General features: G+C 40.4%; 1 protein-coding gene across 4 annotated transcripts in view; it reads left to right on the top strand.

Annotated features, from left to right (window-relative positions):
- The window catches only part of myo7aa (myosin VIIAa), a 274,145-nt gene that overhangs the window by 252,472 nt on the left and 5,189 nt on the right, over nucleotides 1–16,484 (top strand). For all 4 annotated transcript variants that reach the window (XM_073044265.1, XM_073044264.1, XM_073044263.1 and 1 more), the window contains 4 exons: nucleotides 1,990–2,175; nucleotides 5,650–5,766; nucleotides 13,879–13,962; nucleotides 15,479–15,598. In XM_073044265.1, the coding sequence (XP_072900366.1) occupies nucleotides 1,990–2,175; nucleotides 5,650–5,766; nucleotides 13,879–13,962; nucleotides 15,479–15,598 (507 nt within the window). The remainder of the gene's footprint in view (nucleotides 1–1,989; nucleotides 2,176–5,649; nucleotides 5,767–13,878; nucleotides 13,963–15,478; nucleotides 15,599–16,484) is intronic.

Raw genomic sequence — 16,484 nt, 5'->3', positions numbered from 1 at the left:
TCCGCTAGCCTGCAGGTCACCCTTGGACAAAATGTAGCATCTGCTTAGCCCCCAATCAGGTTATCATGAAGCCATGAGAGCAGGTGGTGGATGGTCACGTGAGCAGATGGTTCATATCACAAATCCTGGTTATGCGACTACTGACACCAGACTGAAGAGTATCGATAATGGTTGGGGTCACCCGTCTTGCAAAGACACTGCCCAGAAGAAGGCAATGGCAAACCACTTCTGTAGAAAAAAAGTGTGTGTGTGTGTGTCTAAATAGCTAGCTAGCCAAGGACAATCACGGTCATGGAAAAATCATGATCGCCCACGTCATACGACACAGCACATACTGATGTTGATGATATCAGTGATAACAAACCTGATTTTGATTGAACTGATATCTGCAGTATTCACATAATACAGCAGACACCTCCGAAATAAGTCATCTCTCTGACACAGTGGTGTCAGGAAAACAACCTCTTCCCTCAGCGTCGCAAAAACAAAGGAGCTGGTTGTGGACTACAGGAGGAATGGAGACGGGCTAACCCCTATTGACATCAATGGATCTGGGGTTGAGAGGGTGAACAGCTTTAAGTTCCTCAGCATCACCGAGGATCTCACATGGTCTGTAAGTACCAGCTGTGTGGTGAAAAAAGCACAACAGTGCCTTTTTCACCTCAGACAGTTGAGGAAGTTTGGTATGGGCTTCCAAATCCTAAGAACTTTCTATAGGTGCACAATTGAGAGCCACCTGACTGGCTGCATCACTGCCTGGTGCGGGAACTGTACTTCCCTCAATCGCAGGACTCTGCAGAGAGTGGTGCGGACAGCCCAGCGCATATGTGGTTGTGAACTTCCCATGATTCAGGACATTTACAGAGACAGGTGTGAAAAAAGGTCCTGAAGGATCATTGGGGACCCGAGTCACCCCAACCACAATCTATTCCAGCTGCTACCATCCGGGAAGCGATACCACAACATAAAAGCTAGGACCAACAGGCTCTGGGACACCAAGCCATCAGACTGATTAATTCACACTGATTTAAATGTATTCTATGTTACATTGACTGTTCTATTTATTGTAGAACCATCAGGCTCTTGAACCAAAGGGGTAACTTCACTTGGCCTATCACTGAATTGTTCTCACAACCTGTAGACTCACTTTCAAGGACTCTTCACCTCATGTTCTCTATTTAGTGCTTATTTATTTATTATTTTTACTATAATTATGTTTTTCTTTATTTTTATTTGCACAGTTTGTTGTCTTTTGCACTGTTGTCTGCTGTCTTGGTACAGTCTTTCATTAATTCTGTTATGGTTCTTGTATTTATTGAGTGAGCTCACAAGAAAATGTATCTTGGTTGGATATGGTGACATGTATGTACTTTGATAATAAATATACTTTGAACTTTAATTTGCATCAAATCTGAAATAGCAATCGTTTTGTTCTTTGCACTTGTGTACCGAAGAATGACAATAAACGATCTTGATTCTTAAATAATTCCATAACTCCTGAATAATTCCTGGATTTGAATGGAAAATCCTACAAAAGGTAGTGGATATGACCCAGTCCATCACGGGTAAAGCCCTTCCCACCATTGAACACATCTACACAAAGTGTTGTTGCAGGAAAGCAGCATCCATCATCAGGAACCTCCAATACCCTGGTCATGCTCTCTTCTCACTGCTGCCATCAGGAAGAAGGTACAGGAGCCTCAGGACTCACACCACCAGGTTCAGGTACAGTTATTACCCCCAACCATCAGGCTCTTGAACCAAAAGGGATAACTTCACTCGGCCCATCACTGAATTGTTCTCACAACCTGTAGACTCACTTTCAAGGACTCTTCACCTTATGTCCAGGCAGCACCCTGGTGACCCTTACCTGAGGTGTGCTCAATAAGGTGGTATTACTGGACTGAGAAGGGAAGATATAATTGGTTAGTGAGTCCACTGACGGTACCGTTAACAAAGCATAAATTCGCCTTCCTGTCTTTTCTGCAGGAGCTACCGAAATATCTGCGAGGCTATCACAAGTGTACCCGCGATGAGGTACTGCAGTTGGCGGCGCTCATTTACCAGGTGAAGTTTGAAGATGACAAATCACAGTTCCCAAGCATTCCCAAAATGCTAAAGGAGCTGGTGCCACAGGATGTGATACGGCAACTCTCGCCGGATGACTGGAAACGGGTGAGTCTTTCCCTCAATGTTTCCTTTCCATTCGGCGGGCATAGGAAAAGCTCCAGCCCAGCTACTCGGGGGGTGGGTGGGGTGCACAGTGGACTGTGTTCAGTCTGATACAGCTGGGCTGGGATGAGTCAAGGTCTGCATTTATATCAAGTCCTGATGAAGGGTCTCAGCTGAAACTTTGACTGTTTCTTCCCCTCCATAGATGCTGCCTGACCTGCTGAGTTTATGATTTCCTGCATTTATATGCTGCCCTTCTCATTTTTCTGCAGATGCTGGAATCTAGAGTCACACACGTTACAGTGCTGGAGAAACTCAGCACCTGTGAGGGGAATAAACGTCAATGTTTTGGGCCAAGTCTCTTTGAACATACAACAGTACATTGTAGGAACACACCCTTCAACCCACAATGTTGTGGCAAACCATTTAACTTGGAAATCAAATGGCCAACTGAAGTAAACTCTTCTGCCTAAACAATGTCCTGGTCCTTCCTTTTTCCTCACATTCATGTGCCTACCTAAACATCTCCTAAAAATCCCTAATGTATCTGCGTCTACCACCACCACTCTGTGTAGAAATAAATAAGTATAAATAAAAAATAAACTTTCCCCTCCCATCACCTTTAAAATTCCCCTCGCTTACCTTAAGTGCATGCCCTCTAGCATTAGACATTTAACCCTTGAAAAAAAGCTATTGTCTGGCTCCTCTATCTATGCCCCTCGTAATCAGATCTCCCTTTAACCCGAACTGCTGTAAAGAAAACAACCCAAGTTTGTCCAAACTCTCATTATAGCACATGCCCTCTACTCCTTGTAAGCTCTTCTGCCCCCTCTCCAAAGCCCCGACACCCTTCCGATAATGGGATGACCAGAACTGCAGGCAATACTCCAGATGCAGCCTAACTCAGGTTTTATAAAGCTGCTACATACCCTCCTGACTTTTGAACTCAAAGTCTCGACTAATAAGGGCAAGATGCCACGTGCCTTCTTAACCACCCTTTCAACCTGTGTAGCCGCTTACATCGGGACTAAAAGGAAGGGGGCAGAAGCAATAATAAAATGAGGGGGGAGAGGGAAGCAGTATGCTGGCAGGTGAGGGGGAAGGTTGATGTGTGGAGCTGATGTGAGAAACTGGGAGGTGACGGGTGGAAGTAGAAAAAGGACTGAAGAAGAAGGAATCTATTAAACATCTGATGCCACGATGAGGCCACACTCAGGTTGGAATATCAAACGCTTACCTACTTCTCAAATGGAGAAAGGTTTTCTGCTGTCTACCCATCTATAACATTGTAATTTTACATACCTCAGCCACCTCCCTTCTTAACCACCATTGCTTCAGAGAAAATAGACCTAGTCACTCCCCATAACTGAACCTTCCCAGGGCAATATCATGGTGAATCTCTCAGTGCCATCCCATGAGGCTCCATTACAGCTCAGGGTGTCAGAGTTCAAAGTTCATTTCCAGCATCCTCTGTCAGTAAGCTTGTCCTTCCCGTGTGCAGATGGGTTTCCTCCAGGGGCTTCACTTTCCTCCCACAGTCCAAAGGCATGCAGGTTAGTAGGTTAATTGGTCATTGTAAATTGTCCTGTGATGAGGTGAGGGTTTAATCAGTGAGATCTGTCCAAGGGCCTGCTTTGCACTGTATGTCTAAACAATAAATAAAAGTACTATTGAGTTCCAATGGTAATGTGTTTGGATCCTGATTCCTGTCTTGTCCCCTGGTCTTATCAGCTACCATGTATTAGACTAAACTCCAGAATCCGGGTTATATCTGGATGGACAATTAATTGAAAAGTTACAGACCTGAGTTATAGGGAAAGGTTGAATAGGTTAGGACTTTATTCGCTGGAGTGTAGTAAAATGAGGGGAGATTTGATTGAGGTACTCAAAATGATGAGGGGTATAAATGGGGTAAATACACGCAGGCTTTTTCCACTGAGCTTGGGTGAGACTAGAACTAGAGGTCATAGGTTAAAAGTGAAACGCTTAAGAGGAAAAAGCAGTTGCAACAAGGTGCCAGTGGATGTGGGCTCAATTTCGACATTGAAGAGGAATTGGATAAGTACATGGATGGAAGGGGTGTGGAAATTTGTGGTCCAGGTATGGGTAGATGGGACTAGGCAGAATAACAGTTCGGCAGGGACCAGGTGGACTGAAGTTCAAAGTAAATTTTATTATCGAGGTACATGTATGCCACCATACACTACCCAGTAAATACAAACAAACAGAACAGAATCAATGAAAAATTGCACTCAAAGATGGGCGAGCAACCGATGTGCAAAAGACAACAAATTGTGCAAATACAAAAAAAAATCCAAACACAGTCGGCCCTCCTTATCCGCAGATTCCGCATGCGCGAATTCAACCGACCACGGATCGCGAAAACCCGGAAGTGCTCTTCCAGCACTTGTTGTTCGAGCATGTACAGACTTTTTTTCCTTGTCATTATTCCCTAAACAATGCAGTATAACAACTATTTTACATAGCATTTACATTGTATTAGGTATTATAAATAATCTAGAGATGATTTAAAGTATACGGGAGGATGTGCGTGGGTTATCGTCGATCGGGATCGAAAAAAATCAGAGGTTCTCTTACTAAGTAAGTCAGAACAGGTACATCCGCTATTATTTAGCGTCAGTTAGTCAAACGTTTGTCTTAGTATATAGTATATATTTTACCTTTCTATGCATATAAAATACTTAAGAACGTATGTTTCAGCACCGGGCTTGGGAACGGAAGTTCTCGGGACTCGGGACAGATCACTCCCGAACGCGCTCTCCACCGTGCTGGGTTGATGTGGAGGATCAAAAACTCAAAACCCTAAAACCCAATAATTAAACCACTGCGTTGCTTTGTAATAATTGTAGCTTTCATCGGGGCAGAGCCTTTCTCACTTTACCCTTTAAAATTGTTCCAATTGTTGACCGACGTAGCCTAACGCTTTTACAATGACCGATGGTGTTTCACCTCTTTCCGATCGCTTTATTATTTCCACTTTATTTTCAATCGTGATCATGATTATTTTCGTGAACAGAAACACTGCGCATTCAGAGCTCTGGCGCCGGCTCCTAATATCCACCGCACTGAGACAAGTTAAATAAGGTCTGGGGTTCTGCTCGGTCCTAAGGTCCACAGGATTGATACAGGTTGAATAAGGGACTTGAACATCCGCGAATTTTGGAATCCGTGAGGGGTCCCGAAACCAATCCCCCGCGGATGAGGAGGGCCAACTGTAATAAATAAATATTGGGAGTTATATAACCCTCGAAAGTGAGTGCACAGGTTGTGGAATTGGTTCAGTGTTGGGGTAAGTGACATTATCCACTTCACTCCTGTGTCTGTGGTGTAGTACTCTATGCCTTTACAAAAGAAAACTTTAATTGGAAAATTAAATGATATGTGGTAGGCCTTTAAGCTCTAATACTGTTATTTGTGAATGGCACGTTTGGCTAATTTTATTCATCTCTCTTGTAGTCCATTGTGGCTTTCTACAACAAGCAAGCAGGAAAATCGAGGGAAGAGGCCAAGCTGTCGTTCTTGAAGCTGATCTATAGATGGCCTACATTTGGATCGGCCTTTTTTGAAGTCAAGGTGAGTGATGTTTATTATTTAATTACATTTCAGTTTCGTGGAGTCACAAGCAGCGTCATTGAGCTGAAATGCTCCATTATAGAAATAAAGGAAAAAAATTGGAATGTTGATTTAAGTATATGTTAGGGTGACACAGTCATGGCATAATGCTTTACAGCGCCAGCAAATACCAGTTGGGGTTCAATTCCCGCTGCGGTCCCTAAGGGGATTGTACATTCTCCCTGGGTGCTCCGGTTTCCTCCTACATTCCAAAGATGTAAAGTTAGGGTTAGTAAGTTGTGGGCATGCTATGTTGCTGCGGGAAGCGTGATGACACTTGTGAGCTTTCCCCAGCACATAATCAGACTGTGTTGAGATGATCCCTTTTTACAATTGGAATTAGTCCAGTTATGGCAATACTTTACTGCCTGTTTAATGCTGAAATAGAGGTTGCTTTGAGGGTTTTGTTTTAAAAAAAGCTTATCTCCCTCTTTATCTTGAACCTGGAGCTCCTTCCGGTTGAAGTTTATTGCCATCTGATTGTACAGATATACCACCAAATGAAACAATGTTCCTCTGAACCATGATGCACCCATAAAACACACACATAAAACAAAATATTACCACAAATAGGTAAAACAAAATATAATTCAAAATGTATGCGGCGCGCAGCACGGGTAAACAGCTCACTGTCTAGTGATGAGCCATCAGTGGTGTCTGTATTAATTTCTCACAGCCTGAGGGAAGAAGCTGTTACCCAGCTGGGCAGTCCTAGCCCTGTACCTCCTTCCTGATGGTAGTGGGTCAGAGAGATTGTGGGACGGTGGTAGGGATCCTCAACAATGCTTCAGCCCTTTTCTTTTTCAATATTTTTATTGATTTCTTATATAAAAGAATACAGAGTACAGTAGGATATATATCAATTACAGTATATTGGAATCACAAATATAGTCTCATTACCCCATATCCATATAAATTAAATTTAAACATAATATTGAAAAGAGATCATTTTATTATACAAAAAAAATCTAAACCCACTACCAGAAAAAAACCCAGCTGTTTGGTTTGAACAAAGAAGGAAAAAGTCCTTAATATATAGTCAAACATATTATTAGCTAACATCTGTGCTTAATAGCAAATCAAAGATTTTGAAAATAATTCAAAAAAGGTCCCCACAATGTTAAAAAATCTTGTCTAGGTTCAGAAATTGAACAGCGAATCTTCTCTAAATTTAAAGAGAACATAATATCATGTAACCAATGAGTATAAGTAGACGGAGTGGCATCCTTCCACTTAAGCAACAATACCCTTCTGGCTATAAGAGAAATAAAAGCCAAAATGTGCAAATCATGTGTCTCCAAAATAATATCATTTCCTTCAACAGTACCAAATAAGGCAGTCAAAGGATTAGGTTTAAAATTTACCTTAAAGAGCACCAAAAAAAGTTTGGAATACTTCCTTCCAATATTTTTCAAGACTCCGACAAGTCCAAAGCATATGAATTAGTGAAGCTTCTCCATTGTTACATCTATCACAATAGGGAGATAAATAACAATAAAAACAAGGTAGCTTATCTTTAGGCATGTGGGCCCTATGAACCACTTTAAATTGTAGAAGGGAATGACGGGCACATAACAATGAGGTATTAACCAATTTAAAATTTTCATTCCAAGTATCCTCAGAAATTGGAATCTGTAATTACAATCTTGTTCCCAGAGATTTTTAATTTTGTCTAAAGGAATATTTCTCATTCCCAACAACATACCATAAATATTAGATATAGATCCATTATGGAAGGGTTTCAAATTGAAAATTGTATCGAGTAAATTCTTATCTGAACTTTTAAGAAATGTATGTACTTGAGAACGCAAGAAGTCTCTAATATGTAAATATTGAAAAAAATGTGTTTTGGGTCGGCTATATTTAGCTGACAGTTCTTCAGATGAAGAGAGACTATCTCCAATAAACAAATCCTGAAAACATTTAATACCCAATCTATTCCACTGTTCAAAAACTACATCAGTCATAGAAGGTTTAAAAAAAATAGAAAAAATGGGACTAGAAAGTAGAAAAACTCAATAAACTAAAATATTTTCTAAATTGTACTCAAATCCTCAAAGTGTGTTTAACTACAAAATTATCAGCTAAATTACTTAAGGATAAAGGAATTGAGGATTGGAGAAGAGAAATGATAGAAAATTTATTAACAGAATTAGCTTCTAAAGAAACCCAGACCAGACAGTCCTCTTGACCAAAACGTAAGATTCCGTATATTGACTGCCCAAAAAACCTAAGATTGGGTAAGGCTGAACCTCCATTTTCTTTAGCGTTTTGAAGATGAACTTTATTTAATCAAGAAATTTTATTTTTCTATATATAAGAAGATGTGAGGCCCCATGTGCCACCTGGGCACTAAGGGTTCAGCTGACAACGATATATAAGAAGATGTAATAGAATCCAGAGAGTCAAAAAAGGATTTAGGAATGAAAACAGGTACGGCCTGAAATAAATATAAAAATTTAGGCAAAATATTAATTTAATAGATTTAATTCAGCCAATCAGCGGTAAAGAGAGGGGTGACCAATTTGATAGTGCCTTCTTAAAATAATTCAGGTGTAAAAAAAATTTCTTTAAAAAGGAATTTATAATTCCTAGTAATTGTTATGCCCAAATAAGTAAATTGATTTCTTACAATTTTAAAAGGAAGGCTAGTCTTAACTAATACCAAATTATTCAAAGGAAAAAGTTCACTCTTATGAAAGTTAAGTTTATATCCTGAAAACTGACTATAAAGCAGGAGAGTAAAGAAAGTACGGAAGGTAAAGAAGACTCCACATTAGAAATGTAGAGCAAAAGGTCATCAGCATAAAGTGAAACTTTGTGGGTAATACCCCTACTTAAAATACCAGTGCTATCATGAGATTCCCGGAAAGCAATAGCTAAAGGTTCTAAGATCACGTCAAAAAGCAAAGGACTCAGAGGACAAACTTGTCTAGTTCCACGTTGAAGTTGAAATGGTTTAGAATTCTGAGAGTTAGTAAGAACCTGAGCAGAGGGGGATAGATAAAGTAATTTAATTTGAGCCCAAAGTTAAATTTTTCTAAAGTTTTAAATAAATAATTCCATTCAACCCAATCAAAGGCTTTCTCAACATCTAAGGATTTTTTTTCCATCCTTTTATTTCTTTGTATCTTGTCTATATTAAGAGTTTGGGAGGTCAATTATATTGGTGTTACTTATAGTTTCTACTCACGTGTGTTAATTGCCAACAATGTAATCCCACTCCCTTTGTACTATTATGTCCGCTATGTATTCATCTTTGAAAAATTCAATAAAAAGATTGAAAAAGAAAGGATGTCACACATTCCGATATCTCTTTGGAAGGAGAATAAATACCATTCAATAAACGACGAATATTAAAGTGGGAGTATCGATTTTTTGATCAATCTAATCTGATCATCAGAAATAATAGATGGCAAAATATTTTCAATCCTATGAGCCAAAAGTTTAGATAAAATTTTAGTATCAACATTAAGTAAGGAAATTGGTCTATAAGAAGAACATTCAGTTGGATCCTTATTCGTTTTAAGAATAAGCAAAATAGAGGCTTCATAAAAAGATTATGGCAACCTACCTAATTTAAAAGAGTCCAAAAGGACTAAATATAATGAGGTATAAGCAAAGAGGAAAAAGCCTTATAAAACTCTCCAGAAAATCCATCAGGACCCGTAGCCTTCCCCGAGTGCAAAGAGTGAACAACTTTGGCAATTTCCCTGTAAGAAATGGGTTGATCCAGCAATTTTTGATTATCATCAGAAAGTGTAGGAATGTTTGATTGATCTCAGAAATTATTCATTAGAGTATTATCTTTAGGAGGATCAGAACTATAAAGTTTAGAATAGAATTCTCTAAAAGTATTGTTTATTTCTAAATGATCAGATGGTTTATCACCATTAGCTTTCCAAATTACCTTAATTTGGTGTTTAACTATAAAGGTCTTAAATTGGTTAGCCAATAGTTTACCCATTCTATCTCCATGAACATAAACCTGACTTTTTATCTTTTAAAAATTGAGTTTCAATTGGATAAGTTAAAAGCGGATCATCTTTAGTTTTAATTTCAACACGTCTTTTATATAAAACAGGATCTGGAACCAAAGCATATTTTTGGTCTAATTGTTTCAGCTGATTGGCTAATTCAATTCTCTCCTTATTAACTTTTTTCTTAACACTTGCAGTAAAAGAAATAGTTTGTCCTCTAATATAAGCCTTAAAAGCATCCCATAAAATGTGACTAGAAGTCTCTTCTAGCATATTCTCTTCAAACAAAAGAGTAGTTTGCTCTCCAAAAAAATTTTTTAAATCCTTATCAGATGTAGCCTCCGTGCCCCTAATTTACACCCGTTCGCCTAGGGTGAACCGCTGTCGCCCTGCCAATAGTGCAGTACTTTGGTGTAAATACAGTGTAATGTCCCCCGCCCCCGGTACACGCTCGCAACACAAATATCAGACAATACATCAAAAGCGAGTAAATAATTGCAACTTTATAGTTATTTCTTAGTGATGGGTTAGTAGAAATAGATACCTTAAGGCGCCAAATCAATAAATTTATCAGGTTGTGCACATAATATTTTAATACATTGGAGCTCATGCCTCTGGTTTCATCCACAACAACTTTCTGATCCTTCGGCCACTGTCCGAACTGCCAATGTCCAGTATCTGCCGCTCAGGAACTGCTGTCTGCTCCTTACACATCCGTCCTCCTCGCTCTCCTCCCGAGAAAGACCGCGAACTCCCACTCAACTCACACATACAAGGTAGCATAACAATTCTCCATTGGTTAGTTCCCACCCCCATCTGCAGACATAACCCAAACATACCCGATACAGAAACCCATTACAGCATTAAATAACATTACAAAAAAGCCATTTCATTATAACAATACAGAGAAGCCATTTTGTTAGCCTGAACAGGTAACACCACAGTTACTGGTACTGAGAGTCCTACACAGATAACAGAGTGGGATTAAAATGCCAGAATCTGTTTATTTGAGAGACCCAGAAGATTTAAAGATAAAAACATGGGAGCAGATCTGAAACAGCAATTTCTTTATATTCACAAGATCAAACCAATGGAATTAATTGACTATCAACAAAAAAAAATCAATCCTGGAATATGTATGATGAACAGGAGAAAAAAATGAGTGCTCTATCTGTTGGACGCAAAAAACACCAAATATCAACAATATCACATTTCATTAGAAAAGATTGGATAAAGGAGGCAGATCTACTAAAAGTCAATCATTTAAAAGATGAGTGATCTAAAATGGGGTCTAAACAACAGTTGAAGTCTCCTCCTAAAACCAGAGAATACAGACGTAAATCTGGTAAAAGTGAAAAAAAGCATTCAAAAAACCTGGGTCATCTATATTGGGGTATATAAATTAGCAAAAACCATTAATTTATTATCTAATTTCCCTGACACTATAACAAAACACCCATTGGTATCAGACACTACATTATGTTGAACGAAAGAAACTGAATTGTCAATAAGAATCGAAACTCATTTGGCTTTAGCCCAAATGGAGGAATGAATAAATAAGCCCTTCCAATATCTGAAAAGACGTAAATTATCACATTTACAAACATGTGTTTCTTGTAAAAAATATTGAGACATTCAATTTCTTCATATAATTAAATATCTTATTATATTTCACAGGATGGTTTAAACCTTTCACATTAAAACTAAGTAAATTAGTAGTATGGTCCATTTTAAATATTACTTAAAAGAGAGGTTAGAATAAAAACCGCTGGAATATATATTAAATCCAAACAATGAGCTTTAAAATAAAGTAACCAAGCAACAAATGAAGCTAAGAGAACCAAACAGCTGATAGAAAAGAAGAAACCCACCCCTCACCCAAAGTGAGAAAGCCGACCAAAGGTCAGTCAACAGCTAAACCTACCAACATTACCCTCCCAAAACAGTCTACTGGCTGAGCTCCAAAAATTTTTCAAGGCTAACTGCACTCCAACAGGGCACAACAAAAAATAGAGCAAAATTAAACTTATTTTTAAAAACCTTATGAAAAAATAGTCTAAAATATTAAAAAGAACTAAGAAAATTCAGAACATATTAACTTGGAAAGTATTAACTCAATGAAAACTTACTGATGTTAAATCCTTAATTTTCTAAGCAAAGAAATAAAAGTACAAAAATAAATTAGATACGAAGGTATACCAAAAGTAAAAAAAAAACAATTGTTCATAAAAGAAAGTAATGAACAGTTAGACTGCTGATTCTAAAAAAAGTACCCATCAGGCAGACGCAACATAGATCTATGTAGGGAATTATTGAACAGTTAAACTTCTGATACTGATTCGGAAATTAAAAAATCCTGCAGCTCTTGAGTCAAATGGTTGAGTCAACCATTTCTGAGAGCCATTTTTCAAAACGATTCTAAGACAAGAGGGGTAACGAAGAGAGGGTTGAAAACCTTTATTATACAATTCTGACATAACCTTTTTAAACTTGAAGCGTTCATTCAACACCTCGGGTGAAAAAAACCTCCGCAATTCTGATCTTCTGGCCTTCATAATCAATCATACCTTTCCGACAAGATTCACAAATTAAAAATTCCTTTGTTTGAAAGTCATGAAGACAAACTATCACTGAACGGGGTCGTTCTCCTGGAAGAGGTCTCGGTACTGGCAATCTATGAGCTCGGTCTATTTTAGGTGGAGGTTTTAAAATATTCGGAAATAAGTTAGCCAAAAGGTTTGCAAAAGATTCCAAAGGCTGATTACCTTCCATTAACTCTTAAAAACCCAGAATTCGTAAATTATTTCTTCTGCTTCTATTTTCTAAGTCGATAATCTTCTGTCTTAATTTTTCATTAACCTTTATTTATCACAGATCTTTTCCAGGTCATCAATCTTTGCATCCAACATCATCAAAGTGTCTTCATTCTCTTTTATCCGTTTATCGTGTTCACTTAAAGCTTTTTTTAATAGAATCCAATTTTACTTCCATTCGTTCAAATTCAGCACTGAGTTGCTGGAACTCCTCTGAAAGTTCATTTTTATGCTTCCAAAGTGCCTTCAAAGTTATATGAGGGTCCTCTTCTCTTTTAGTAGCTTTGGTACCCCTCATTATAACATATAACATATAACAATCACAGCACGGAAACAGGCCATTCCAGCCCTCCTAGTCCATGCCGAACTCTTAATCTCACCTAGTCCCACCTACCCGCACTCAGCCCATAACCCTCCACTCCTTTCCTGTCCATATACCTATCCAATTTTACCTTAAATGACACAACTGAACTGGCCTCTACTACTTCTACAGGAAGCTCATTCCACACAGCTATCACTCTCTGAGTAAAGAAATACCCCCTCGTGTTTCCCTTAAACTTTTGCCCCCTAACTCTCAAATCATGTCAAATCAAATATTGTAAAACAATATTGTGTTTAAAAGTAAGTTTTCAAAAGAAGTTGGGAACAGTAAATTAAGTAGAGCAGGAGCAACTAAAGAAACGCTGCTACTCCATCGACAGCCAGTAGGTTTCTCAGCCCCTTCATATACAACGCTCCCAGTAAATGTCACACACAGGGGGGAGGGAGACCCTCTCGTTGTGACACAACAAGGGAGATCTGTTGTGTGCATGTGTCGCTTGTTTGCTCTTTAAGCTCCACCCTTGCCCTCTTTTTATTTTATTCAAAGATACAGAATGGAACAGGCCCTTCTGACCCACTGAGCAGCAGTTTGCCCAGCAACCTACCAATTTCACCCTAGCCTAATCACAGGACAAGGACAATTTGCAATTACTAACCAGTACTACTTCGGACTGTGGGAGGAAACCAGAGCACCCACACAGGAAATCCAAATGGTTCACAGGAAGAACGTGCAGGCTCGCTCGCAGGGGATGCTCGAATTGAACTCGGATCTCTGACTCTGAGTTGTAATAGCGTCGTGCTAACTGCTACACTATCATGGTGCCTCCAATCTCTCTTTATCCTGAGCCTGGAGGTCCTTGGTGACGTGTCTATTTTGTTCAGTTGCTGTCTCAGCTCTGCCCTTATCCTGTTGCCTTCACCCTCCATTTTGAAACCTTCTCTCTGATCTTCTCCTGCAGCAAACTACTGAGCCAAACTACCCAGAGATCCTCCTCATCGTCATCAACAAGCATGGAGTGAGCCTCATTGACCCAAAGACCAAGGTGAGTAGTGATTTTAATTTCCATTACTCTGGTTGGGTTGACAATAAAGCCTTGAAGCAGAATAAGGCCATCGTGTCTGCTCTGCCAACAAGTGAATGGCTGATTTATGATCCCTCTCAGCCCCATTCTCCTGCCTTCATCCCATAACATTTGACGCCCTAACTAATCAAGACCTCAGCTTTAAATGACTTGGCCTCCACAGCCTTCTATGATATTGAATTCCATAGATTCCCCACCCTCCAGCTAAAAGAATTCCTCCTCATCTCTGTTTGAAATGGACATCCTTCTATTCTGAGTCTGCCCCCTGTGGTCCTAGGCTCCCCCATTATAGGCAACACCCTCTCTGCCTAGGGCTTTCATTATTTAATAGGTTCCAATAATGTCAGCCCCTCAATCTTCGAACCTCCAATGACTACAGGCCCAGAGCTATCAAGTGATCCTCACGTGTTAACCATTTCATTCCTTGATAGTATTGATGTTCAGTGGGTTTGGGTGTCTTGTGTCTTTACACCAGCAACTAGAAACAAATGTATTCTCTGTCCATACTTTAATCGCTACCTTATGTTTATCGTTCTTTATTGTTCATAATTGTTGAATGTTGTTGTTCTCTGATTGCATGTCATGCCGGCACATCACGGCAAATTCCGAATACGTGTAAATGTATACGGTGAATAAAGTTGATCCTTGATCCTTCCCGTCTTAGTTTTAACAGCCAATATATCCTTCCTCAAATAAGGAGAGCACTACCTGTTTCTGCACTCCCTTCCCCTCGAAGGGGTTGTGGCATACTCACACCATCCACACCAGGCAGGATTTTGCTGTAGCCAGCTGTTTTGATTCTGCTCCCCATTTCCATTCCTACATGTCTGTCCAAGGCCTCCTGTACTGCCATGATGAGGGTACTCCCAGGATGGAGGAGCAACACCTCATATTCCATCTGGGTTGCTTCAGCCTGATGTCATGAACATCGATTTCTCCGACATCTGGCAAATTCTCCACCCCCACCACCGGTTCTTTTATTTCCCATTCCGGTTTGCCTCTCACCTTTTCTCCTCTTCTCACCTGCCTACAGCCGCCTTCTGGTGCCTTTCCTCCTTCCCAATGGTGGAGAAGACTTGATGGTCCGAATGGCCAAATTCTGCTCCTGTGTCTTACGGTCTTTCTCCTCTTATCAGATTCCTTCTTCAGACATTTACCTCTTCCACCTGTCACCTGCCAGCTTCTCACTTCATTTTCCACCCCCCCCCCCCCACCCACTCCCCTGCCCCACCTGGCTTCAACTGTCACCCGCAAGCTCGTACTTCTCCCCTCCCCCACGTTCTGGATTCTTCCCCCTTCCTTTCCACTCCCGATGAAAAGTCTCGGCCCAAAACATAGGCTGTTTATTCCGTTCCATAGATGCTGCCTGGCTGGCTGAGTTCCTCCAGCCCTCGTTTGTGTTATATGGGGTTGAATTTGTCTTGTGATGCCTTTTTGTTTTGATGTAAAATTCCTTTCCTCGCATCTGCCTTTCAAGGACATTCTCACCACCCATCCGTTCACCAAGATATCCAACTGGAGCAGCGGTAACACCTACTTCCACATCACCATTGGTAACCTGGTGAGGGGCAGCAAGCTCCTGTGTGAGACATCTCTGGTAAGATTGACCGAACCTCTTATTAAAGCCTTGGCAAGTGGTGTCATACTGCGACATGTTATCCTTCTCAACCTCACCCTCCTGCTTTCTCATGTAACCTTTGACACACTTACTAGAACCTATCATCCTCCACTTTAAATATGTTCAATGACTTGGCCTCCACAGCGGTCTGTGGCAATGAATTCCACAGATTCTCCACCCTCTAGCTGAAGAAATTTCTCCTCATCTCCGTTCTATTCTGAGGCTGTGCCCTCTGACCTTAGACTCCCCCATCATAGGAAGCATTCTGTCCATGTACACGCCATCTAGCCCTTTCAATATTCAATTGGTTTCAATGAGATCCCACCCCCCACCCCATTCTTCTAAACTCCAGTGAGTACAGGCCCAGAGCCATCAAACACTCCTCATACATAAACCCTATCTCTCTTGGGATCCTCATCAGAACTCTCTCCAATGACAGCACATCATTTCTTAGATGAGAGACCCAAAACTGCTCACATTACTCCGAGTCATCTGACCAATGCATTGTAAAGCCTCAGCATTGCCTCCTTGCCCTTGTATTCTAGTCCTCTCTCCCATACTGGCCAAGGGCCTATCTATACTAATCCCATTTACCAGAGTCGCAGATGCATGGAGGTACGTATGTATCCCAAGTCCCTGAGTGACATGTCCTGGAAATTGATGGTGCATGGCTGTTATTGGCAGGAACAAGCAGTTCTCAGCGGTCCGCAGATGAACGTACGCACGCATTCCATCCAGCTTGTCTTCCACTGAGCGAACACTGGAGTGCAGCACTGGTGGGAGGGGTCAGCCCCCAACCCAGCACAGGCACCATGCCACACTGCCTCCAGCAGCTCTTCTCCTGGGCTGCTGCTTCAGGCAAGTG

The sequence above is a fragment of the Hemitrygon akajei genome, chromosome 4 (genome assembly GCF_048418815.1).
Source record: "Hemitrygon akajei chromosome 4, sHemAka1.3, whole genome shotgun sequence".
In the NCBI taxonomy this organism is placed as follows: Eukaryota; Metazoa; Chordata; class Chondrichthyes; order Myliobatiformes; family Dasyatidae; genus Hemitrygon; species Hemitrygon akajei.
Note: the sequence above shows the minus strand (reverse complement) of the source record. Positions and strands in the feature narration are given on the sequence as shown.